At 42.0% G+C, this 26,727-nt stretch overlaps 1 protein-coding gene across 2 annotated transcripts in view; it reads right to left on the bottom strand.

The window, feature by feature from the left end:
- Nucleotides 1-9,888: 9,888 nt before the first annotated feature.
- Nucleotides 9,889-26,727, bottom strand: part of CNN2 (calponin 2) — a 34,233-nt gene continuing 17,394 nt past the window's right edge. The window contains exons 2-8 of one of the 2 annotated variants that reach the window (XR_015741332.1): nucleotides 23,465-23,586; nucleotides 22,745-22,811; nucleotides 19,670-19,807; nucleotides 17,931-18,047; nucleotides 16,925-17,071; nucleotides 12,069-14,361; nucleotides 9,889-11,944 (exon numbers count right to left, since the gene is read on the bottom strand). Coding sequence is in view for 1 of the 2 variants with exons in the window: in XM_026698932.2 (XP_026554717.1) it covers nucleotides 14,104-14,361; nucleotides 16,925-17,071; nucleotides 17,931-18,047; nucleotides 19,670-19,807; nucleotides 22,745-22,811; nucleotides 23,465-23,586 (849 nt within the window). In the remaining variant the exon portion in view is untranslated. Of the gene's footprint in view, nucleotides 14,362-16,924; nucleotides 17,072-17,930; nucleotides 18,048-19,669; nucleotides 19,808-22,744; nucleotides 22,812-23,464; nucleotides 23,587-26,727 lie in introns of both variants that reach the window. The other variant, XM_026698932.2, reaches the window with a different exon arrangement.

Genomic DNA, 26,727 nt, shown 5'->3' on the forward strand with positions numbered 1-26,727 from the left:
TTGTCTCTGGAACATCTCTGGAGTTTTTTTCCCTTCTTTTGCTGGTACTTTGCTTGTATGGAGTGACGGTTCAAAGTTACAATGGCACTGAAAAAAGTGACTTATGACCCTTTTTCACACTTACGACTGTTGCAGCATCCCTACAGTCATGAGAGGCCAGGAGAGGAGATGAGTGCCTCGATGTGAGTGATATTGAGTTGGCCATGCCCAGCCAATAACATGACCACCAAGCCATGTCCACCTGGTCACATGACCACCAAGCCACGCCCACTAACTAAGCCACACCCACAGAACCGGTTGTTAAAAAAATTGAATCCCACCCCTGCAGAGGATAAAGGTGAGTATGGGAGCCCAGGTGCGTGGGCCCAACAGCAGAATGGTGGAGAGAACTGGTTCAGTCTCCACTGCTCATTGCCGCTACCGGTTCGGGAGAACCGGGCCGAACTGGTAGAATACTACCACTGTCCTGAAGGTAGGACAAAAAGCAAAGAATGGAAACTAGTCAAGGAAAGAACCAATATGGAAATAAAGATAAATTTCCTGACAGTGAGAACAATTAACCAGTGGGAAGGCTTGTCTTCAGAAGTTGTGGGTGCTCCAACACTGGAGTTTTTAAAGAAATGATTAGACAACCATTTGTCTGAAATGATATAGGGTCTCCTGCATCAGCAGGGGGATGGACTAGAACAGCAGTCACCAACTGGTGGGCTGCTGCCCACTGGTGGGCCATGAGAAAATTCTGGTGGGCCGCAGAGAAATTGCACTCCCAGAGCACCCCCACAAAGCAATTAATCCAGGCTGTGCAGAAACACAAGTCTGCATTGCCTACATGGCCTGCGGGAACCCTCCCCACCCACTCACTCCTTACCCAGCAGACCTGCCTGCTAAATTGCTATTTTTCCTTTTTCCGACCATCACCTGTTGTGCTGTGCCGGGAGATTTAGATTAGCTAGAAAGCAGGAAATGGTTGGTTTTCTTGCTTTCTAGCTAGTCTTTAGATCTTCAGCTCTGCTTTTAAGCACAGCTGAACCTCCCTTAGGACTGAAGGTTTTATTATTCAGTGCAGACTCACGGCAAGCAAATTTTATGTGACAGACTGAGCTAGCCGATTGCAGATAGATAGATCACTGAATGATTCTGTGAGCAACTCAATCTGCCTGCCTGCTTTGCCTGATTTTGGATAAAAGTTGCTCTTTTTAAAATAAAAAAGTCAATATTTATATACATGGTGTGTTGTGAGTTAATTTTGTGAGTTTGCTTGCAAGCAAATTTTATGTGACAGACTGAGCTAGCTGATGGTAGATAGATAGTTATCTGAATGAATCTGTGATTCTGTCAGCAACTCAATCTGCCTGCCTGCTTTGCCTGATTTTGGGTAAAAGTTGCTCTTTTTTATAAAAAAAATCAATATTGATATAAATATTTATAATATTTACGTACAAGCCATGCCCAGCCAGTCACATGACCACCAAGCCACACCCACAAATTAGGCCACACCCACAGAACTGGTTAGTGGAACCTGGGTTTTAAAATTATGAGTTTGGTGGTCCCTGAGGTCCAAAAGGTTGGCAACCCCTTTTTCCAACTCTGTTATTGTGTTATTCCCAGGACAAGTTAGCATGGGATAGCTGAAGGCTAGATAGATCTCATGCAGAGGGAGCACCTCCCATTTTCCAAATTAAAATACAGAAGTACATATTGTACTCTTAGTATCTTGATCCTGTCATGACTGTATGATGAATACACATAAATATGAACATACTTGTTCGTGCACGAGGGACAGAATAGCACTTGGTTTAACTAACGAAATACTGAGAAGCACATACCAAAGACGCACACATTGGCCAGACAAGGAATGATGGATGGAGATAATGTTGTTCACCACATTATAAAAAAGATGTTGAGACTCTAGAAAAAGTACAGAGAAGAGCAACCAGGATGATAAGTGGACTGGAGGCTAAAACATACAATGAATGGTTGCAGGAACTGGGCTTGGCTAGTCTAGTAAAGAGAAGGACCGGGGGAGACAGGATAACAGTCTTCCAATATTTGAGGGGCTGCCACAGAGAGGAAGGGGTCAATTTATTTTCTAAAGCGCCTGTAGGCCAGACAAGGAATAATGGATGGAAACTGAGCAAGGAGAGATTCAACCTGGAAATAAGGAGAAACTTTCTGACAGTGAGAACAATCAACCCATGGAACAGAAGTTGCCCTCGGAAGTTGTGGGAGCGCCATCACTTGAGACCTTCAAGAAGTGACTGGACTGCCATCAGTCAGAAAGGGTGTAGGGTCTCCCACTTGTGCGGGGGGTTGGACTAGATGACCTACAAGGTCCCTTCCAACTCTGATTATCTGTTATCTGATCTGATCTATTAACTGATAAAGGATTCAACCTAGAAATAAAGAGAAATTTTCTGACAGAACAATCAACCAATGGAACAGAAGTTGCCTTCAGAAGTTGTGAGAGCTTCATCATTGGAGGCTTTCAAGAAGAGACTGGATGGCCATCTGTCAGAAATGGTGTAGGGTCTCCAGCTGTGGCAGTGGGGGGTGGACTAGATGAACTACAAGGTCCCTTCCAACTCTGTTGTTCTGTTACATTGGAATACGAGGTTAAGTGAACCCTCTGGGATGTAGAAAAGAAAACAGGAAGGTTTTTTTCTTCTCTTTAACTTCGTTTAAAAAAACATGTTTTAAGATTATTTCTCCACCCCCCTTATCTAGCACAGCCCCATGAACATGAGACCTGCTTACAAAACAAGCCGAGTGAATGCAAATAGCCTCAAAGTCTTCTGACAGATCACATCCCTTCGCCGATCAACCATGTGTTCGAATTTGGAACACTAAAGCAGCCAGCTTTCTAAGCTCATGAAGGCAATGCAAGAAGAGTTATTAGCAGTCTAATGACTTAGTCCGTCCTCTTCTTAAAGGAGCTGCCTAGCATTGATGATGTTACCTAGTATGGTAATGAAATGTCTGCAAGAAAACTACCAAACTTAGAGAGCACCAAGGATGCCACAACAGTTCAATCCTGAGCTGCAAATATAGGGTTTTGCCTGGGGTGGGTTTCTACCAGTTCTGTCTACCTCTGTGGAACTGGTAGCTCTGAAGAGCAGCAGACATAGAACTGGTTCTATGTCTGCTGATGTTTTTGCCCACCCGCCCGCCTGGGCTCTTACCAGACCTTTATTCCCTGCTTTTTCAACTTCAGCTTCCGTGCAAGGCACAGCTGCAGTTTAAAAAGCAGGAAAAAAGTGCTTTTTCAAAGGCTGCTTCTCTGCACGTAGCGTGCTGATGACGATTTACAGGCATGTACCGGCAGCGTTCAGGGAAGCACATCGTAAATCACTGAACCTCGTAAATCACCGAACCAGTAGTTAACCCTGTCGGGTCCCACCCCCAGTTTTGCCTATGGTGCACTGCTTGGCCCAGTGAAAGGTTACAGGGAAAACGTTAATAGCATATATAGAAAGATACAGGACGTTTATTTTTACAGATTTTGAGAGCTCATGTGGCCCTTAGTCTCCAAGATCACTATAAAATAGGTAGGTAAGTGGCCAAGTTTGGAGACCCCTGATCTTGTCTATGATAACTGTGTGCTGTAACCAAAAGCCTATTCTCTTCTGGGTTGTTAGGTGAAACCATGGTAGAGGCATTCTGCCATAATTAAAACGGTAGCAACCAAGTGCAGTTGATGGGAAAAATCCACCTCCTTGTTTGTGTTTAAACAAAGGAAATACTATTTCTCCCTGGATTGTGTCTCTGCAAACAGGAAACTCCCCCCCCCGCCCCCCAATCAGCAGGAAAAGTGAATTGTCCTTCCAAGTGTACAGAAACTTGAACAAAGATATGCCCTATTCTGAATGCTGCAGAAAAGCTATTCATTTAGTAAGAACAACATGGGGGTTATTGGATTCCTGCTGATTAGAATATCAGTGTTTTTAGATGTATTTCCCAGGCATGGTCTGTGTTCCGCATGCTTTACACAGCATGACTGTAATACACTTCTTATTCTTCTTATCTGTTTCTCTGTGTTTTTGGAAGGCTGTTGTTAAAATGTCAACAGTAATATGCCTCTGCTGACCATCCTGAGATAGCACCCCAGTGTTGTCCCCTTTTGGAGAAGAACAAGACTTTAAAACTGCTCGTGTTAGTTGCGGATATAGCCTATAACTAGTGCGCAATACGGTCACTGTTGGTATACAAGTAGTTCTCGACTCAGGACCACAATTGAACCCACAATTTATGTTGTTAAGTGTTCTGACCCACGCCCTTTTCCAACAAATCAAACACAATCCAAAAGGAACAGAAACCTTGTAATGCTTTTACAAAATAATTAGCTGTGATAAGCACAAGCCTTGCCAAACTGTGCAAGACATGCCAAAAGATAACAGACAAGAAATAATTTGCAATACAAGAATCTTCAAATACAAACTCAGAATACTGGAATGTCCATGAGGCTGGAGTTTCAAAATGTCTTTGCCTTCTGCAAAGTACATTCCTTTCACAGCTGGCTTTTATCTTCTTGAAGGAGAGGCGATTACCTTGCAGCCTTTCTCCCCAGTCACCCGTGCTGTTGTAGCCCTTTCCTACGAACAAACCTGTGCGCACGTGCACTTGGCATAGGCTCCTCGGGAACCTCCTCATTGCTGCTGCCAGCCCCCACAATCTCTGAAGGCAGCAGTCCACTCCCTAATGGTCCTGGCCCCTCATCTGAGTCCTCGCTCTCCTCAGCCATCCGCACCTGCTGCTGGCTAACCACAACACTAAGTGAACATTTGTTAAGTGAGTTTTGCACCATTTTATGACTTTTCTTGCCACCATTGTTAAGTGAATCATTGCAGTTCTTAAGTTAACAACATTGTTGTTAAGTGAATCTGGCTTCCCTATTGACTTGGCTTGTCCAAAGGTCATAAAAGGAGATCTCATGTGACACTGCAACCATCATAAATATGAACCAATTGCCAAGCATCTGAACTTTGATCCCATGACCAAAGAGATGCTGCAATGGTCATAAGTGCGAAAAACAGTTATAAGTCCTTTTTTTTCAGTGCTGTTGTAACATCAAACAGTCACTAAATGAACCGTTGTAACTTGACTACCTATAAATAAATATTTGAACTATTTTTAATTAGTCTTTCATAAGCATAAAGTCTTCCAGATGCATGGGGACTAAACTTGACTGGGAATTCTGAAAGTTGAATGTCGGAACAACTGGTACCAGGCTTGAAAAGATTATGCTGCTCCTGAGCTAGATTCACACATGTTGCTAAGTCACAAGCTTGTTCACACATTTATTGCTGTATATATGATTTTATTTATTTATTTATTTGATTTGTCAATTGCTTACAAGATAATAGTTATAAATATAAATATGAGTAAGAATACAGGAAATAGATACGAATAAATGGGGACAATAGGGCAGGGACGGTAGGCACGATTGGGCACTTATGCACACCCCTTACAGATCTCCTAGGAATGGGGTGAAGTCAATAGTGGATAGTTTGTGGTTAAAGGAGTGGGAATTAGAGAATGTAACAACAATCAGATAGGGCATTCCAAGCATTGACCACTCTGTTGCTGAAGTCATACTTTCTGCAATCAAGTTTGGAGTGGTTTACATTGAGTTTGTATCTGTTGTGTGCTCTTGTATTGTTGCGGTTGAAGCTGAAGTAGTCATTGACTGTCCTGCCTGGGCTGCAATAATCTGAATGACCACTAAAGGGCAGCAAAGTGATACAGAAAATTCTAATTTGTTGCTGTGCTGCCCTCTAATGGCCATCCATATAGAATCCTTGGTGCTCTCCAAGTTTGGTTGTTTTCTGGCAAACATGTTATTTCTCAATATCTTTACAACCCAAAATTTAGGACCCAACATTTTACATTGCAGACCAATGTTTCTCAGCCTTGGCAGCTTTAAGAATTCTGGGAATTGAAGTTCAGAAATCTTAAAGTTGCCAAAGTTGAGAAACATTGTTGTAGACCAGGGCTGTCAAACTCCTGGCCTGCAGGCCGGATGTGTCATGCGCTAGTCATGCTCACACCCAGTTTAGCAAGGAGGGAAAAGTCCCAATGCATCACATTATGTCGTGATGTCGTGAATTTGACACCCCTGTCATAGACAGAAAGTCAGGTTCTTGTTTAAATGAGTTTTTAATCAAGTTCTAACCTTATGTGTATATAGCCATTTTGGATTTGCAGGAACTGGAAGATGGAATAGCAACTTATGTCTCTAAACCCTTAAGGATGATCAAGCACACAACTTTCCAGTTCTCACATAGAAGCCGATCAGAAATGTTTGAAGGTGTGATCCAAAATGCAGAGTTGACTCAAAACATGCAAATCCATTTTTGTGATTAAAGTATAATCAGCCTTTTCATATTATTGCTGAGTAGGATAAAAGAGCAAATGTATACAGGTGCCCAATTCAGCAGAGAAAAAATGGGATGGTGCTGAATTGGGCACCTGTATACATTTAGTAAAATATAATTTTAAAAATCTGCAAGCAAAAGCCTTTCTTTTTCCTATCCTCTCTTTAACTGGAAGACTCAAGGATCTATTATATTCACACATGATTGGTGTAGTGTTATATACAGTATATTTGACACAGTATGTTATGTGAATCAGGCCACAACAGCTGCACTTAGATTAATACATTCCCATAGTTAATTATAATTTACTCAATTAAGTCACAGGTTGCATCCCAAACCAAATCATAAACTAAAAAGACAGTTAGGTTCCTGTAATACGCTAAGTTTAAAAAATGCAATGGGACCATTTGCAATTACATAGATGTTCATGTTCAAACACACTATAGATTACCAGGCTCATGTTTGGTAAGGTATAGTTTGTTTTAACATGAGCATCTGTGTAATGAGCTGTTGGGGCTGACTAACTGATTGATTAGCATGTTGCACTAACCCAAGCAATTATGTTTGTTCTGTAAACAATGACTGAACCATGTCCCTGTATGGTATATGAACTTGACCAATAAAACATAGAGTAGCAGAGTTGGAAGTGACCTTAGAGGTCTTCTAGTCCAACCCCCTGCTTGAGCAGGAGACTCTATACCATTTCAGACAAATGGCTGTTCAGTCTCTTCTTAAAAGCCTCCAGCAAGCCATTCCACTGATTAATTGTTCAGTAGATTGATTTGTTTGTTCAATTGTTCAATAGATAGGCAATATATGTAGTAACCACAAGGCTCCAGCCATTGAAAATTGTCATGGCTTGAGATTCACAGCTGGTGGTTTGAAGACTGTGTTTTGTATAATAATATACAAACACTGCAAAAATCTGGGTATAAAAATAGTTAAGTGCCCCATATTGTTTTTTTCTTCATTTTTCTCTCTTTTCCCTCGTCATGATTCGTGAATCAACAGAGCCCAGTCATGACTTAGATGCAGCATCCAAACTATATTTATTTTCATGTTATTTTAAAAAATTGCATTATCACTGTCTCAAAAGCAGAGAGTGGCCAAAGTCTTTTTATCTCTGAGAGGACTTGTAAACAACAAATGGTAATAGAAAAAAATTGTTCTGAAAGATTTTTGAGGTAAAGAGCTAGGTAACATATTTGTAATAAGCTCAAACATGTCCTCCTTTTTTGAGGGTATTCAGCCATACTATTAAACAATAGTTTGTTTAATCCTAGTTTATTACCCATGACTGCTGGTTGGGTTTGCTTAATAAGCAAATAAGCCATGGCTTATCAGCAATGTCTAGATTCCAACAACACATTACCTTAACACAATAACATCTGTACGCAGTATTTTTTTTCCCTGAAAAATAGATGTTTTAAGAGCTGAAGAGCTGGAAGAGACAAATGATAATATAGACCAGTGTTTGTCAACCTTGTCAGCTTAAGATGTGTGGACTTCAACTCCCAGAATTCCTCTGCCAGCAAGCTGGGAATTCTGGGAGTTGATCAACTGTTCCACTGTATTAAGATTGTGTTTATACAACACAACCTTCATGCACAGTGCAAGGATGATCAGCAAGGTCCCTTCTAATCTGCAGTTCTATAAGCACATTCTTTCCATGAGATAAGGCTCAATGTATTTTCTTGAATTGCACAACATACTGGACCATAAACCATCACCAAGGCTGAGTTTGCCCCATTCAGTAAACTCAAATGTACTTGGCTGAATTTATGAACACAATCCAGCACTGAGTTTACAAGCATTGTTACAAGTCTACTGAATTAATCAACTTGGCTGAGCTCATGCAACACAACACTGCCTTTGCATAACCCAGAAACTTCCCAAGCATACTTTAGCCCAGGGTGTTCTGGAAACCCAGCCCGGGTGGTTAATTTATGGTTTTGTTCCTGTTGAAAGCTAAGAAATTGCAGTTATCATGGTGAAGCTTATCAAGCAGAGTGCCACAACCAAGCAAACCATCTTTTAAGCCCATCATGTTAGACAAATGCAGCAGGAGTAACCCCCAATTGTTAACTAAAATCTGGCTGCTGATTCAATAGAGAGCTGCTGATAAACACTCCCAGGTGAACAGCTTCCAGCACCTGCTCTCTCGGCTGTAAATTACGAGACAGATGCTTCTCCTGTTAAAATTTGAAAGGGTGGAGTTGTTGACACAATTAAGTTGGAGCCTTGCCCCAGGCCTTGTCCTACTTTTAAGTAGGGAACAGGCAGCTGTAGCTTTCTAAACTCAATATAAAACAGCAAGAACTATATTCCGGAAACATCGGGAGGAAAGACAACTTAAAACATCATGTAGTTCAATTCATCTTGGCTTTATTTGTGGGAATTTAGCTGCTAGGGTTGTAAACCATGATTGATGGCTTTGTGTATAGGCTTCATAATGCATTATTGAATAAGCCCTGGTTAAGTAACACTGAGAAAGTGACTTACAACTGGTTCTTACACTTATGGTCCCTTGTAACATCCCCATGGTCATGTGATCAAAATTTAGGTGTTTGGCAACTGTCCTACGTTTACAATAGTTGTAGATTCCCAGGGTTGTGTTCACTGTGGTGGAGCAGAGGTTAGAGTGCAATTCTGCCGATTGCCGGCATTTTGATTCTCACCAGGCTCAAGGTTGACTCAGCCTTTCATCCTTCTGAAATAGGTAAAATGATGACCCAGATTGTTGGGGGAAATATGCCAACTCTGTAAACCGCTTAGAGAGGGCTGTAAAAGCACTGTGAAGTGGTGTATAAGTCTAAATACTATTGATATTGCTATTTGTGACCTTCCCGATTGACCTCTGTTAAGCAAAGTTAGTTGGGGAAGCCAGATTTGCTCAACAACGGAATGATTCCACTTAAGAATTGTGGCAAAAAGGTTGTAAAATCCAGTGTGATTCACTTAACATCCTTGTTTAGCAGATGAAATTCCAGTTCCACTTATCTTAGTAAATCAAGATTACCCCTGTAGCAAACATGCTTGTGATTGCTACCAGCTGCTCAGTCATGGGTTTTAAATTTCACTGAAGCTTAAAAGGTAAAGGCTGCAGTTTTCATAATTTGACTCCTATTGAGCCATGTGTTTGGTGTTCTGCTTATCGTTTTATCATGAATGCAGACTGTTTTGATACAGCTTTTCTCAGTGGCTCTGCTCTCACAGAATGAAACTGACCGAATTACAAAACGGAACCTTGCAGGGTGCTCTCTTCGCTACCCCGATACAAAACAACCTCTGATGTTTGTGGGAGCTGTCAAAAAAAAAAAATCATGTTGGCAGCTGCAACTACACAACGCAAGCCATTGTGTAGTTGCACACTCCTTTTTATGGCACAGGTGAAAAGAATTGGAACTTTGTACACCTACAACAGGCAACTTTATTTCTTAAAAATAAATCCCTGCATACTGTTTGCTTAATTTTGGATCCCTCAGGAAAAAAAACAAACCCACAAATGTAACACAGGTACATTTTTGCTTTTGAAGCCCTTTTATTTAGATTCAAATATTGCAGGTTCACATTTTGTCCATCAGTCCTACTACTATTTCTAAGATAAGACAGCATGCTTTCTGCGTTGGCTTCTCTGCCAGAGAAATGTATGTAGCTCTATCTATGTTGTTACAGAAGAGCATATCCAGTTTTCTTTTTGTTTAAAAGAAAGAACATTGATTATTAAAATAGAAGGAAGCTGAGTTAAAAATACAGAATTCACAAAATGCATCCCTGGGCAAGTCAAATGCCAGAGACTATTTATACAGAAACATTGTCCACAGTCAAAAACTTTATGGCATCCTGAAAGTCTAAATTTGCTAGCAAAAGTGTGTGCAAATTAGAGCTATCTCTACCTGTTGACTGACATAGCAGCTGGAAAGCAATAGAAGATAATATTTCTAGCTCAGGGTTGAACAGTTGTGGCATTCTTGGTGCTCTCTGAGCTTGGTGGTTTTCTTGCAGACGTTTCGTTACCGTACTAGGTAACATCAATGCTAGGCAGCACAGATAATGTTACTTAACATGGTAATGAAACGTCTGCAAGGAAACCACCAAGCTTAGAGAGCACCAAGAACCCCACAGCTGGTAATCCCTATGAAACCAGAAACAGGCTTGATCAAAGAAGCTTCCATGGTGTCCTCCAGCACAGTTCCCATCATCCCTGCCTCCAGTGATGGGAATTGTAATTAATCACTCCTGACAGGCCCCAGATGGAGAAGGCTGCACATTACATCAATTAGTCCCTTGCACCAGGATAATATTCTTGGCCAAGGAAGTTTTCACTCTGAAAATGAAGCCTCTTAAAAAGCAAACAAATTTGCATATATTGGCTCAGTGGTTCTGATCATACTCTTGCAGCTCCAAATGCATCCAGAGAACTCTTAAAAGTCAATTGCTTAGGAGTTCTGAATAGATGTCATGTTTGCACAGCTAAGAAGGTTTCACAAATCATGACATGTTATGTAAATTCAATCTATCTCCACAGGCGAAAACATAGAACTGGAAGAAAATTTATTTCTGCTAAATGATGGTAACATGGCAAAGAAATCATTTCTTTTTTTCCCCCAGCATATAAAAAATTAAGGCAACTATCCAATGTCTGAAAAAGCAATGATGTTTAAATATATTAGTCCATACGTATCTAGTTCCTAAGACCTTTATGTAGTATGCAGGTACCTAGGCTTAAAAAAGTTTTATTTTGGTCATGGTCCCTTGATCCATTGTATAGCAGCAGAAAAAAAAGAATATTAAGCCCTATCAAACTGAGGAAGGGCCAGAGGAGAAAAATAGGACTTGACTTCGGAAAGCTTTTTTCAAGTTCCTAGACCTCTGCAGGTTAGATACCCCCATCCTTGCAATGTGAAATCTCTACAACCCTATGGATGTAGCCTGAGTAACAGTGACCCTTGCAGAATCAAATCTTAAAAATAATGAAGACCGATAGCTACACGTTGTTAGTTTTCCAGTATAAAAAACAGTAAAAAATAATCTAATCCAGCATCACCCCTGTGATATCAATAAGTAGCTAGCTTCTGAAAAAGCGGTCGCAGAAAGGTGAACAGGTTTGATATAACTGAATATCACACAATGGAGAGGGTGGGTTCAAACTCCTTTTTGCAACAGCAGACCAAGGATGTAATTCAATGTTTCTCAATGTTTCTCAACCGTGGCAACTTTAAGATGTTTGGACTTCAATTCCCTGAATTCCACAGCCAGCTTGTCTAGCTAGGCTAGGGAATTCAGGGAGTTGAAGTCCAGACATCTTAAAAATTGCGAAGGTCCAGAAACACTGAATTAAACCACAGAATTCTTTGAAACTTAAGTGCCATAAATAAAAAAATGATCCTAACTAGCATCTACTTTCTACACTTCATCACCTTGGATTAAAAATCTGATACAGATTTCAAAGAGGGAGGGAATGAAGGCAAGAATGAAAAAATGCCAAGGGTCTAGACAGAATTATAGAAATATTCTGGAAAGAAAAAAGCATTAGTTTTCTCACTAGTTTAAGGTAATCAGGGGTATCCAACCTTGGCCACTTTAAGACTTGTGGACTTCAAATCCCAGAATTCCCCAACCATGGAATTCCCCAAGTTGGCTAGGGAATTCTGGAAGTTGAAGTCTACACATCTTCAAGTGGCCAAGGTTGGACACCTTGAAGGTAAATGAAGCTTCTACTCTCTGTTGGGCAAATTACCAATCCTTTTTTTTTTCATATTCCAGTTTTATAACTTTAGCACCATTTCCTCCAGTCTAGATTATTAGACTGCAATTTATGGATTCCTCAACTAGCACAGGATTTTTCAGTTGAGCTGGCTGAGAACTGTGGGGTTTCATATCCCAATAGTGATCAGGCTGGTGAAGGTAGCAAATCCATTTCTCTTTAATAGCATAGAAATGTTGTATCAGGGAAAATTTCAGTGCTTGAATTAAAAGCCTATCAATATCCCTTATTTTGATTCTATTACAGCCAGGAAGGCCTCAAATTTATTTTGCAATCAAATTACTGGGCTGTAAATCCAGACAGCAGTTAGACTGCAGCAATAATTGAGTTTCCAGCATGTATCTGCTGCCCTCTAGCTGTTGTCTGGATTTATGCAGCCTAGACGTGGTCACCTAAAATATGCAAAGGAGATCAGAGTAATAAATTCCCCCGAGCACTAGAAGAATAAACTTTCTACCTATTTCTGGAGGACCCAGATTGTGGGGGCAATATGCTGATTCTGTAAACCAGGGGTGTCAAACTCACGTTGTCACAGTGGCGTCACGTGACGTATTGGAACTCCCCCCCCTTTGCTAAACCAGGTGGGGCGGGGCCAGCACATGACGCATCCGCCCCGGAGGCCATGAGTTTGACACCCCTACTGTAAACCGCTTAGAGAGGGCTGTAAAGCCCTGTGAAGCGGTATACAAGTCTAAATGCTATTGCTATTATGGATGTGAAATTGGCAATGTGGGGAAATGAAAGTACTTTATTTCAGCTCTTGTTATTGGTCCATCCAGCCTAGTATCAACTATTCTGATTGGTTGGAAATTAAACAGGGAAAATTCTGTGCAGAACTGAATGGGAACTGAGGAAAATGTCTGGTTGTTGGGAAGAAGGTGGTTTTATTTTTCCTTCAACTCCTGATGTTACTTGGAAGAAGCAGGCTAAAGCTCCAGGTGAGGTGGAGCATTACAGGTAGTCCTTGACTTATAATGGATCATTTAGTAACCGTTCAAAGTTACAGCAGCACTGAAAAAAATGTTTTATGCCAGTTTTTCACACTTATCACCACTGTAGCAATCCCATGGTTGTGTAATCAAAATTCACATGCTTGGCAATTGGCTCATATTTATGACGATTGCCATGTCCCAGAGGGTCATGTGATCCCCTTTTGTGACCACCTGACAAGTGAAGTCAATGGGGAAGCCAGATTCACTTTATAACTGTGTTACTAACTTAACAACTGTAGTAATTTACTTAACAACAGTGGCCAGAAAGGTAGTATAATGGGGCAAAATTCAGTAAATAACTGTCTCATTTAGCAACAGAAATGTTGGGCTCAGTTGTGGTCATAAGTCAAGGACTACCGGTATACAAACCCCATCAAGTTTCAGTTGGGTAATGCAACCTATACAAGCCAGATGTAGAAGCATTGGGAAGATTCCAGTGATCTCTGGCTTGTTCAACAAACCATAGTTTTTCTTTTAAAAAATTATAGCTCGGTATTGCAACCGACTACAGTTGTAAAATATGATTTTCAGATTTTGGAAATGGCTTCCTTTTTCTGGACATACAAAGTTAAATTTTGCAACCCTCTCCATCTGCACATGTATAATTCAAAGAAATTGTCCAGGATAGAAATTGTCCAGGATTTTTAAAGTGTGAAATCAATACTGCAATCTTTGTTATTTCCAGTATCTATAGTTAAGTTTGGGCATCAGGGAAAGTTCACATGATCTTGTCTAACCCTTAAAGATCAGCTTTACTCTCTTTCTTAAAAAAAAAAAAAGGATAAACATTTTTATGTTTTCCTATCCTTGCGGGGTAGAAGGGAAATGCATCTTGGACAACTCCTTTTTTTTTTCCTTTGAAAAAAAGTTTAAAATACATACATTGCAGGATTGCTGGACTTTGCCAGGAACTGCCCAGCAATGGTTTGGGGAAAAGAAGAGAAAACAGGGCAAGGGAGAGAATACATCCAGTTCACTGGTCCTCCTGATAATAATAATAGTTGGCTGAGTTCTGATCCTCAAGGGGGGCTGCGTTGCTTGCCACCCCAGCGTTGCCTTGGGGGCAATACTTGGGGTCATAGATTTGACGGCCCAAACCAAACACCTGCCCACTCTGGTTGGCACCCTGGTTAGAGCCCATTTGGAGGGACATGGAGCTGTCATCGCATTTGTCTGTGCCCAGCTTGGAATCATAGATGTGCCGGCGGGTTCCTGGAGCTGTCATGCCCACCTGAATGGGAAGAGAAAACAGATAATGTAGTCAGGGTTCCAGCAAACACCTCCCAAACAGAATCAAAACTCCAAGGCAGGCATATCCCTCAAAACACTGATTTATTAGGCATGACACGGTGGCTCGGTGGCTAAGACGCTGAGCTTGTCGATCAGAAAGGTCGGCAGTTCGGCGGTTTGAATCCCTAGTATCGTGTAATGGAGCGAGCTCCCGTTGCTTGTCCCAGCTTCTGCCAACCTAGCAGTTCGAAAGCATGTAAAAATGCAAGTAGAAAAATAGGGACCACTTTGGTGGGAAGGTAACAGTGTTCCGTGCATCTTTGGTGTTCAGTCATGCCGGCCACATGACCACAGAGACATCTTCGGACAGCGCTGGCTCTTCAGCTTTTTAACAGAGATGAGCACTGCCCCCTAGAGCCAGAAACAACTAGCACATATGTGCGAGGGGAACCTTTACTTTATTGGCACATCTGGGAAAAACCAGATTCTGAAGGACCTGAGGTTTTCCCCACCCAAATGAAAACCCCAAGGTTCTTTCCCCTAGGTCACATGTCCCAACCAAGTCGCATCCTCCATCCTGGCTGGCTTTGGTCCACGCCTCTCCAACACCTGGTAGGGCATCCTTGGCTCCCAAGGGAAAGAATTTTGCTTTGGCTACACATCCGCAGCTATCTCGATCTTTCCCCATTCATGTTCCCACAGCTCCAAATCGGCCTTGCTGTGGCAACCCTGAAGATGCTTCCAAAATGGCTTCAGCCCCACATAGCTTCAGGGCCGACATAATGTTTATTGTTGTTTTCCTATATTCACAATGGCACACATTGAAATTAAATTCCGATGCATTGCTCTCAAAAGAAGGAACGCCCCTACCACCACCAAACGGTCATTGTCCCAAGGATAACTATAATAATATAATAGCAGCAGAATAAAAAATGCCGAGTTATAACAAAACCTATATATATGTAGAAATATTAATCACAATCCATTTTGAGTACCTAGTGGAAAAAGGAGTCTTGAGAATTAACTAGATAGATACTATACGGTATAAACCTATTACAGAATCAACTTGTTCTGCTTCAGATACCATGAAGCTTCCTCCCAGAAGGCAACAAGGAAAACTGGTCATGGAGAGGATGTGTAAAATCCATGACAATGCTGCGGACCCTGATCAAGTAACACTTATGTGCTAGTCTAAAGCAGTAATAGTTCCAAACCATGAAGGGATGGATGGATGTTTATCACAACCAAAGGTAAAAGGTATAACTGGAAACAACTAAAACACAATTGAATAAAAGTTAATATAGTTAATGGTAATGATTGACACAAAAAATATGTCACAGCTATGGGAGATCTTTCATCAAGAGGAGAGAAACCAGGATTGTATTTTATTTGGAACTGAAATGTCTGGCTTATTTGTAGTGCAAGCCATAATATGGTTTGCTTTTGGCTTACAGTGAACTATCTGAAGGAAAAGATTGTGGCTTGTCATTAGCGATTGGAAACATGGCTGATTAGTCTACAAATTCTGGCCTGAATGATGTCTGGGATCAGATACCATGCTTATATCTGGCATGTTTTCATGTCTTTCCCAATTGTCCTAGTTAGGTGTCAGCAGAAATGGAGAAAATGAAGAATTGACCCAATAAATTATACAGAATTTGCTAATCTGGAAAACAGGCATTGGGTTTGTGTACTACGCCAAGACAAAACCTGATCTGTAAATCTTGGATTAGGATTCATTGCAATGTGTGAGTTTACCTGAGTGCTCATCCAACAAACCATAATTAAATCATGGCCTAAAGCATGAAATGACCGAGCTGAGATATTCTTGTCAAAGTTTAACAAAAGGGGGTAATTTGCTGATGCTGTATTTCTGCTGTAGGCATGGATCCTGTAAATAACCGGGGACAGGGGACGGGGGGACAGGGGACGGGACTCTTTTGGCTTGGAAGACAAACTCTTTGTTTTGTTTTAAAAATTAAAACAAAACAAAAAGTTAAAGCAAAGATTTAAACACTTTGTGTCGGGCTCCATTAGTGATGATAAACTGAGCCCGTCATATAAGAGCCGCTGAAGCCTGACACTCTATACTTCCAGGACTGTGCTTTGGCGGAATGGGATGGTCGACGGTGATGAGAGGGGGAATCCAGGAAACCCCCTGTCCTTTTGCAGCTTTTGGAATCGACTGTAGTACTGCAATGGATGATGGGGAGTGGATATCTGGGTATATAGTTTACTTGCCAGTAGGTAAGGTTCATAGGCGAAGGATAGATTGCAGAGATAGGAAACAATGGACATATTCGGTATAACTGGGTGATGACCTAAAGGGAAATTAAAGGGCTAATTAGGGGTGAGTTACAGGAGGTAGGAGCTTTTAGGTGGGTGTGTTTATACCTTTAAATAGCATTGGAAGGCAGAAGCTTCCAGTGCTAACCTAGACCGGATTGTATGCCATTTTTGCTGGATGGGAAGTTTTGAAAGACCTTGAAACCTGCTTTTCTGTTGTTGTATGGTGGTTTGTGTGCAAATCTGCGAGCCGGCTGAGACTTTGTAAGAGTTCTTACCTGGCTAGCACACTTATTGGTACCCATCTGCAAACTGATGGTGGAATGGTCCATTGGAGGTAGTATCTGGTTCTTGGGATCATAGAGATGCCTCCTAGTCCCATAGGCGGTCATTCCTGACTGGCTAGCGCACTTGTTGGTGCCCATCTGAAGAGAAACAGCAGCTTGATTAAGCCTTAACAGAATAACAGAGTTGGAAGGCACCTTGGAGGTCTTCTAATCCAACCCCTTGCTCCGTCAGGAAACCTTGTACCATTTCGGACAAAGTGGTTGTCCAATCTCTTCTTTAAAACTTCCAGTGTTGGAGCATTCACAACTTCTGGAGGAAAGTTGTTCCATTGATTAATTGTTCTCACTGTCAGGAAATTTCTCTTTAGTTCTAGGTTGCTTCTCTCCTTGATTAATGTCCACCCACTGCTTCTTGTCCTGCCTTCCGGTGATTTGGAGAATAGCTTGACTTCTTTGGGGCAGCCCCTGAGATATTGGAAGACTGCTATCATGTCACCCCTAGTCTTTCTTTTCATTTAACTAGACATATCCAATTCCTGCAACTGTTCTTTATGTTTTAGCCTCGAGTTCCCTAATATGTTTTAGCCTCCAGTCCCCCAATTTGTTGCTCTTCTCTGCACTCTTTCTAGAGTCTCAACATCTTTTTACATCATAGCAACCAAAACTGGATGCAGTATTCCAAGTGTGGCCTTACCAAGGCATTATAAAGTGGTATTAAAACTTCACGTGATCTTGATTCTATCCCTCTGTTAATGCAGCCTAGAACTGTGTTGGGGGTTTTTGGCAACAAAGCTTACTATGTCAGATCTATTCTACATCTACAGTAGATGTCTGGATTTCATCCACTTGGTCCATAAAATTGACAAAGAAAGCATTTTTACAAAAGAAGGTCCCAAAACCAGGACTTCCTGATTGCACAGCTTAGTCTTTTGGCCATATGTTATACCAGCTTAGATCTCCATTTTTTTTCCAAGATCCACAAGGTCACCAAACTTACCTGTAGACCAATGACACAATGTCCAGCCTTGAGTTTTTCATCGTTAAAGGCTCTCTCCTGTTTCTCTGAATATTTCACTCCAATATCCATCCCACTTTCAATACCTTTTGTTTTCGCCTGCAAAAAGAGATAACACACACATACCAAATTATTCCTGCATGAAAGTTTCAGGTCCTTCGCAATAATTCCACAGTTCTCGTGATTAAAACAACCCTAGATTTTTGCTACCAGTACATGAGCTGTTTGAATTCTATACTCTGGTGAGTGGTTCCTTGTTAAGAGTTTGCAGCAGAAATTCAAGTCCAGAAAACACACATATGACTGATTCAGCAGGATCAATAACTTCTTTATATACAGAACAACTCTGAGTAAAGTTTGCAATACCATTTGTAGATTCTTTCAAGGTAACATAAGCAAAAACATAAGCAGCAGCTCAGAGGGCTCAGAACAGATATCAGTTTCAGTTTCAATTCTCAGCAAAGCAGACAGAACCAAACCACACCCAGGCTGTTAGTGAGTAAGTATGGCTGGTCTGTTGCCAGTCTTATTCACTGGCTGACTTTGTTAACCATGTCACTGGCAGTTAATGAATATAGTCTGACATTCCTGTCAGCTCTTTAATCTGTTTTGTAAAAAGCACAGAACACTGGAGAGCAGAAACTGGATAAATCAAGCACCTTAATAGTCATTGTAAAACTAGCACTCTGCAGGGGAGATCCCCATAGTCAGGGATATCTGAAAGGGAGGTGGATCATAAAGGCAAGATGGCTAGATCAAAGAGCCAGCGAAAGAGTTAAACAGTACTTACAGAATGCTAACCTACCCCAGATACCTAAAGAGATTGAAATAATGTTAGAAAACACACACGCATACCTTATACATATGCAAATTAGGAAGGTGTCTGTCTGAGCTATTTATGCATGCTTTCTGCTTGTTTTAGACTTAAGCCAGGTTTACCCTTTATACTTTGGTAATGAATCTGGCCCATCTCTGACAAAGTCATCTTCCTTACCTTCCACAATAACTTTCCAAAAACAGAAGCGGACCAAATTTGGCGTGAGAGAATGTGGCAAAAGAAAGAACGAGTCTGAAAATAGGGCAGGTGTAGCCAATGGCTGTGGAGAAAATAACCATTAAAAATATCCCCCAGTGTATTCTTAGGAGTATACCTCGCTCTTCCTAGTCATGTGACCCAGAGCAGATCCTTTTTTTAAAAAAATGTTGAAAATAATCCTAGAGGTGGGCTACATTTGGAAAAATTAATTGGAATATAGGAGTTAATAGTAATAGCCCTTAGACCTATATCCTACTTCACAGTGCTTTACAGCCCTCTATAAGCAGTTTTACAGAGTCAGCCTATTGTCCCCAACAATCTGGGTCCTCATTTTACCGACCTCAGAAGGATGGAAGGCTGAGTCCACCTTGAGCCTAGTGAGATCTGAACTGCCAAATTGCAGGCAGACAGCAGTCAGCAGAGGTAGCCTGTAGTACTGCATTCTAACCACTGCGCCACCACGGCTCATGAAGCCTCATCTCCTCTTGACATGCCCTTGTCTTGATGCATCCACACAACTGCAATCAAAACTCGGCATTCTGCCCACAGGGTATTCAAATCACACCAATGATAATGGCAGCAGCAGCCTCAACAGGCAGGCCAGTCACCTTATGCACACATGCAGAGTTAAGATGGAGAACTAGCAGTTTGTCCTCCATGGAAACAAGAGGATCTTTTCACTCACCATGCCCGCCAGAGCAAGGAGCGACACCTGCACTTGAGTCATATTTCCACTCTCGTACAAATCGTTGGCTTCAAACAGATCGACGGGCTTCAAACCATAGCTTAGTAGGGACTTGATGAAGTTGGAGAGGTTCTCCAGCTGTTGGAAGAAAAGAGAGGGGACAGTTTTCTTGGATGAGAAGCGGAACATTTTCAAAGCAAAAAAAAAAAAAATCCAAGAAAGTCTAGTTGCCTTTTGGAAAAAGCACTTTGGGGACATAATTTAAATAATGTATAATTCAACTTTGGAATTAGCTACACCACAAAATTCAAGGAAATCATAAGAGATAATGGCTATTAGCCTTGAGGATAGAGGAACTGCCTCCGAAGGCTATCTGCTGGGAGATTATGGATTTCCTTGGAAAGTTGATGGTTCACTGTGAAAACAGACTGCTGGACTAGTTCTTATGTTGTTTGAATCTCATTGGTCCGTAGCTTTGTTCTCATGTTCAGTAACAATAGCAACAGCATTTAGTCCTATATGCTTATATACTTTACAGCACTCCTTGGGCAGTTTACAATGCCCAAGCATTGTTTGCCCCCAAACAACCTGTGGCTTCATTTTTACCAACCTCGGAAGGCTGAGTCAACCTTAAGCCCCATCAGGATTGAGCTCCAGGCTGTGGATAGAGTTCGCTTGCAATAGTGCATTTTAACCACTGTGCCACCAGGGCTCCGAACGTGCAACCAATGTGCACAAATCCACTCCCCTTCCAAAAAACGATGCAGTTGCTCTTTATACATGCAGAATTGCTCAGGCAACTCTTGGTAGCTGTAACCAAGTAGAAAAAAATATCCTCTAAAAATATGGGAAATGGTTCAGATCAGGGTCTCCAACCTTGGCAACTTTAAGCCTGGTGGACTTCAACTCCCAGAATTCCCAGCCAGTGCTGGCTGGGGAATTCTGGGAGTTGAAGTCCACCAGGCTTAAAGTTACCAAGGTTGGAGACCCTGCTCCAGATGACAGGGAGAACATCTGTCCACAAGCAGAACCTGGATGGATGGATCCTGATGGGGTCGTCTCTCCAGCCCCAATGTAAGGCCTGCAACTTGTCAGCCGGAAGTGGCAGGGGATTGAATTTATCATAGTGTTTCCAAATTAGAGCAAGTTAAAAACCTTGGCTGTATCAATTTGCGACTTCTGAATATGCAAGGTGAACATTGCCTATTATTTTTTTTTCAGGCAACTAATCCCAAAAGAAAAAAATAAGGATTAACCACTGGGTAAAACGAGGCTTAGAGTTCAGTGGCTTTATCACAACCTTCTGTAACTTGGCACACACACCCCGCCAGAAGTGTTGAAAGCATACCCACAATCCTTAACGGTTCTGCAGTCCCAACACAACAGAGCACACCTGTTTGGAGAAAGCCTCTGTATCACCTTCCACTAAAGCTAATCTCAACAAACAAAGACAAAAACAAATGTCTAGCTCGGTGGAAAAATGCCCATTAAAAAATCCAGAAGGCTGCCAGGCCATTGAACAAAGTTTTCAAAAGATGGGATTTCGGTATCCTCAGGAGCTAATCCTGGTCCCTCCATGACTAGCAAAACCAGCTGGGCAGACTGGCTCAGCCCACACCCAGGCATTCTCTTTCGACTCTTACTTACAAAATAGCACAGGAACCACAGAGACACACAGTAATCTTAAACGATTTGGCAGGGACACTGCTTCCCAAAATACAGCTTTCCTTCTCTGAGAGGCCAAATTCATGAATCTAAGCAACTCGGCTGGCCAATTACAGATACAACCAGTTCAGAGTTCTGTCTCTGGTCCAGTTCCCTGCAAATTTTCAAGCACAGCATGAAGGCTGAATTGGCTTTTCCCCATTCAGGGATAAACTGCACCTACTCTTGGAAGTTCCATTTGGAATTAACTGTAGGTAGTCCTCGACTTACACCCATTTGTTTAGGGACTGTTCAAAGTTACAACGGCACTGAAAAAGGTGACTTATGACCAGTCCTCGCATTTACAACTGCTGCAGCATCTCTAGGTTCACAGGATTCAAATTTGGGCACTTGGAAACTAGCCTGAATTTATGATAGTGGCAGCGTCCCAGGATCACAGGATCGCCATTTGCGCCCTTCCCAGCCATCTTCCCACAAGAAAAGTCAATGGTTCGCTTAAGGACCATATGATTCACTTAACAATTTCAGTGACCAATCCTGGCAAGAAAAGTTGTAAAATTAAAGCTAACGTAACCACAGCTTCTAAAAAGCAGAGACATCACCTTGCCAACAAAAGTGCATATAGTCAAGGCTATGGTTTTCCCAGTTGCAATGTATGGCTGTGAAAGTTGGACCATAAGAAAGGCTGGCGCCAAAGTATTGAGGCCTTTGAACTCTGGTGCTGAAGAAGACTCCTGCAAGTCCCTTGGACTGCAAGGCCATCAAACCGGCCAGTCCTAGAGGAGATCAACCCTGACTGCTCTTTAGAAGGCCAGATCATGAAGATGAAACTCAGATACTTTGGCCCCCTAATGAGAAGGAAGGACTCACTGGAGAAGAGCCTAATGCTGGGGAAGATTGAGGGCAATAGAAGAAGGGGACGTCAGAGAATGAGGTGGCTGGATGGAGTCACTGAAGCAGTCGGCGTGAGCTTAAATGGAGTCCAGGGTATGGTAGAGGACAGGAAGGCCTGGAGGAACGTTATCCATGGGGTCGCAATGGGTCAGACATGACTTTGCAACTAACAACAACGACAGCAAATCATAGATTTGCTTAATGATGGACATTCTGGTCCCAATGCTAGTCATAAGTTGAGGACTTCCTATAATAGGCAACTCAAATCCTGAGAAACTGCAATCTCCTTGGAAGCCAGCTTTATCAGGCAGGGTTTATTACAACCCCGGACTCTTTAATGTAAATCAGCATTGCATTACATTACATTACATTACATTACATTACATTACATGTGCGAACAAAGAGAAACATGTTCTGACTCCACACGTTGTTGCTTAATCATAGCTTGCATCCCACTTTTTTAAAAAAAAAATATCATTGCTAATTAATTTTCCATCACTGCAGGCACATATTTACCTGATGCCAGTTGAGAGAGGAGGTGTTGATTTTTTTTATTGAACCAGGCTGTAGTTTGTTTATTAATCTGGAGAGTAAAAACAGTTTCAGTTAGATTTAATGCAGTTTTTAAAGTCACTTGCTGTTATCACAATGGGAAGGAAAACCATGTTTACACGAACGTCCGTAGAATGAATTCTTTCCTAGGTATGCACAAACTAGAAGGCAAACTCCATTTCACTCCCAAATTTTACTAGCAAGAAGGAAGAAATGAGAAGGAAACACACAAAAGTGACATTACATAGGCCAACTACTTATTTTAAAAAAAAGGACAGGTAAGAAAAAGTACAACAATGTGCACATTTGCAGAAAAGTACCTATGCTTCTGTATAAAAACAAATACACAAATTGGTGCAGCGATGAAACGAAGCCAAGTGAAAGCAGATGAGAGAGGAGAAAAGAACTGAAGCAACACCAGAAACAAAAACAAAACAAAATCATTAGGCTCTGTAAATTATTTTTGCATCATATGAAACATGATGTCTTTCACCATCTCATAACCCAATGCCACACAACCCTTTAAGCATTCCAGGCCTCTCCCTGTCTCCACAAACCATTTTTGGAGCTCACTGGCTCTTCCTGAAAAGAATATAACTTCTTATAACACATCCTAGAAGAGGTTATGAGATAACAGCGGAACGATGCTTTGAGGTACAAGTTTCTCTTCATCAGCCTACTTACTCGCAAAGTATGACGCCATCTTTCAGCCCCTTCTGGAAATCGGGGCCAATCTGCCTCCCAGTGAGGTTTTCTATCCATACCCGTAATTCCGCTTCCTTCTGTGGGTCATATTTCTGGGCAAGCTGAAAAGAGAAACAGATCCAGTTTGAAAAAAGAAAGCTTTATCCATGCATCTGGGAATGTATTACCGGTAATCCTTGACTTACAACCACAACCGAGCACAATATTTCTGTTGTTGAGCAAAGTCGCAAATTGCACGCGCGCGACACAAAGCAACAGAACCGGTAGTTATACCGATCAGATCCCATCCCTGCTCATACACTGTTCAAAGAATACAAATCAATAATTCCTTACCAAACTGGAAGGAGGAATGGAGTGCAACCTGGACCCTATGTACTTCAAAATCTTCATTAATTACAGTCCTTGGATGAAGAAGTGAAGGAACTCAAGTCTTATCAAAATTGTAGGTTACACAAAATTAGATGGCATAAGAAGTACCCTAAAACAGGGGTCCCCCAACCCCCCAGTCCATGGCATGCCAGCAACTGAGCCACACAAACAAGTGAAGCTTCATCCACGGGGTGCAGGCAGCATGTAAAACCACGCCCCCCACCCCACCCCCACGTCCATGGAAAAATCTTTCTCCACGGAACCAGTCCCTGGTGCCCAAAAGATTGGGGATCCCTGCCCTAGAAGTCAAATCTAGGAGAAAAATCTATCCATGTTGTCACTAAGAATCGACAATGAACGGAAGACATACAATCAATGAATCATTAGAAGTTGAAAGTAAAATTCAGAAGTACTGACAGAAGAGAATATTTGTAGCTCAGTATTGAATTGTGGGGGCCCTGATGCTCTCTGAACTTGGTTGTTGTTGTTTTTTTGCAGACGTTTCATCAGCCAAACTAGGTAACATCATCAATGCCAGGATGATGGTGTTATCTAGTTTGGATCGTGAAACACCGCAAGAAAACAACCAAGCTCAGAGAGCACCAAGGGCCCCACAAAACAATAGTAGGTTCAAAACTAAGGTACTGTAGTTGCTTTTGGGAAGACTGGAGCCTGGATAGGGAACGGATGCATCAAGTTAAATTTTATCTACTGTATACTTAGGGCTTATTTTTAAGTAGCAGGTTGCTGCCTCCCACATTTTAAGAGGAGTTATTTAAGGGCTATAGCCTGTGCCAACACCGTAAGGCAGCTCACCAACCATAGCTACCCAGGTTCTCTAATTCCAATCATAAAGGTACATACCGGTAATAGCAAAACAGTCCCAATGATCATATATGGCGCAGAACGATGGGATATAAAAACGCCTCATTTCTGAAATGTATCTTGGGGGTAGATTCAGGGGTGGGCTTCAAAAAATTTAGCATAAGGGTTCTCAGCCCGGTTGCTGGGTGGGCGTGGCTATGGTGGGTGTGGCCTAGTCAGCCTTCTGCACCACGGCGGGGGGGGGGTGCATTTTTGCCATCCCCAAACTCCAGAGGCTTTCCTCGAGCCTCCAGGAGGGCAAAAATGGCCTCCCCCACAGTGGTGGGCTTAATTTTTTTTTTTACTACCGGTTCTGTGGGCATGGCTTCCTGGGCATGACAGGGGAAGACTACCCTGTTTCTCCAACAATACGGCCTCCCCCAATAGGAAGTCCCAGCATGTTTTATAGGCATGAAATGAAATTAAGCCCCTCCCCCCAAATTAAGGCCTATATTAAAACATGCAAAATGGGGGGAATGGTGGGGGGGCTTGCCGTTAGGAAGTACTTTTGTTGCACACCCGGATATGGTGCTGCCTGTGTTGACCCCGATACGAAGTGCCCCACCAATGCCGAGGTCAACATCCAAGCCGTCGCCACCCGCCCGCCCGAAGATGCAAGGGGGGGGAATTAAGTCACCCCTGAAAAGACAGCCTAGCCATTTTCGGGGGGCTCAAAAAAAAAAAAGACCCGCCCTTATTATATGAGAAACATGGTACCTCCCCAGTCAGAGGTTGGATTTGCCAGTTCTCCGAACTACTCAAAATTTCCGCTACCGGTTCTCCAAAACTGGTCAGAACCTGAATACCACCTCTGCTCCCTGGGCTCCAGAGGCTCTCTGGAAGCCGGAAACAGTCCTGTTTCCGGCTTTCCCGCGTGCCCTGCACTTACCTGCTTCCAAAATGGGCCACATGGGGACTCCTGGGAGGGGAGGGGGGTGGAGTAAGCGGAGCCACCCAGGAGTGGGATTTGGGGTTTTTCCAAACTGCAGAGAATCTTAGCTAGGGACTCTCCTAACCCCTGCAAATCCCCAGCAGCCGAACCCTGGGTGGATTAGTCTACCCCAGCTGCCGCGTTAACGACAGAGCTGAGTTTTCCCTGTACATAAAGCAATTTAGTAATTATCCAAATTACCGGCTGAAGATCCTATCGATGGACCCAGATAGATTACCCAAGCTGTGTTTTGAAGAGCAGTTGCATAACAGGCTTCCTGGCACTGTGGCCGCCCAACTTTCAAATGTCATCTCACAATGTGGATTCTCCATCCAGTTCATGGTCCAATCAGATCTAAAGGCCAAGGAAGCTTTCAAACAAAGCCTCATTGATGTGGCTGCCCAAGATGATAGTGCGGCACTTAATTATGCAAAGTCCTTGAAGTGTCTGACTTGAACCAAAAGCAGCCTCCCAGTTAGAAAAATATATTAACAACCGGTATGCCTCAACCTCTCAGTTCCTTTTCCAGGGCTTGTTTCAAACAACAAGTCTCCATGTAAAACATGGGAGGTTTCATGGAGTCCCATTTGAAGAAAAACTGTGCATTTGTGGAGTGCCAGCCGTTCAAGATACTGGACTGCAAACTGTTTTCTGCAGAAAAGGATTATTATTTTTTTAAAAAACTAAAGCAGCTGGGAGAAACTACCTTAGTTTTTGTAGGGAACAAAGTTGCGTATCACTAGTAAGACTGCACCTCTTTATATCAAAGGCTATTTTGAAGAGGATTTAGAACAGACTAAGGTGAATTGTAGAGACGACAACTTACTATGAACATGTTGCATTAGTTTGCAACTATTTGTATTAGTTTTCTAGTTTTGATATGGTTAAATAGTTAAATCAATAAAAATTCTATTCTATTCCATTTCATTCCATTCAAAAACAATAGTGGATATAAAATGAACCAAAACTAACAATGTAGTTTTAAAGATATAAGTTCAAGGTTGTTCATGCAGAAAACAGAGCTCAAATACAAAAGTGTAGGATAGGATAAAAACGTCTGAAAAGCAATTCAATTCAA

The sequence above is a fragment of the Pseudonaja textilis genome, chromosome 1 (assembly GCF_049901715.1).
Source record: "Pseudonaja textilis isolate UNSWEBS1 chromosome 1, rPseTex1.2, whole genome shotgun sequence".
NCBI lineage: Eukaryota > Metazoa > Chordata > Lepidosauria > Squamata > Elapidae > Pseudonaja > Pseudonaja textilis.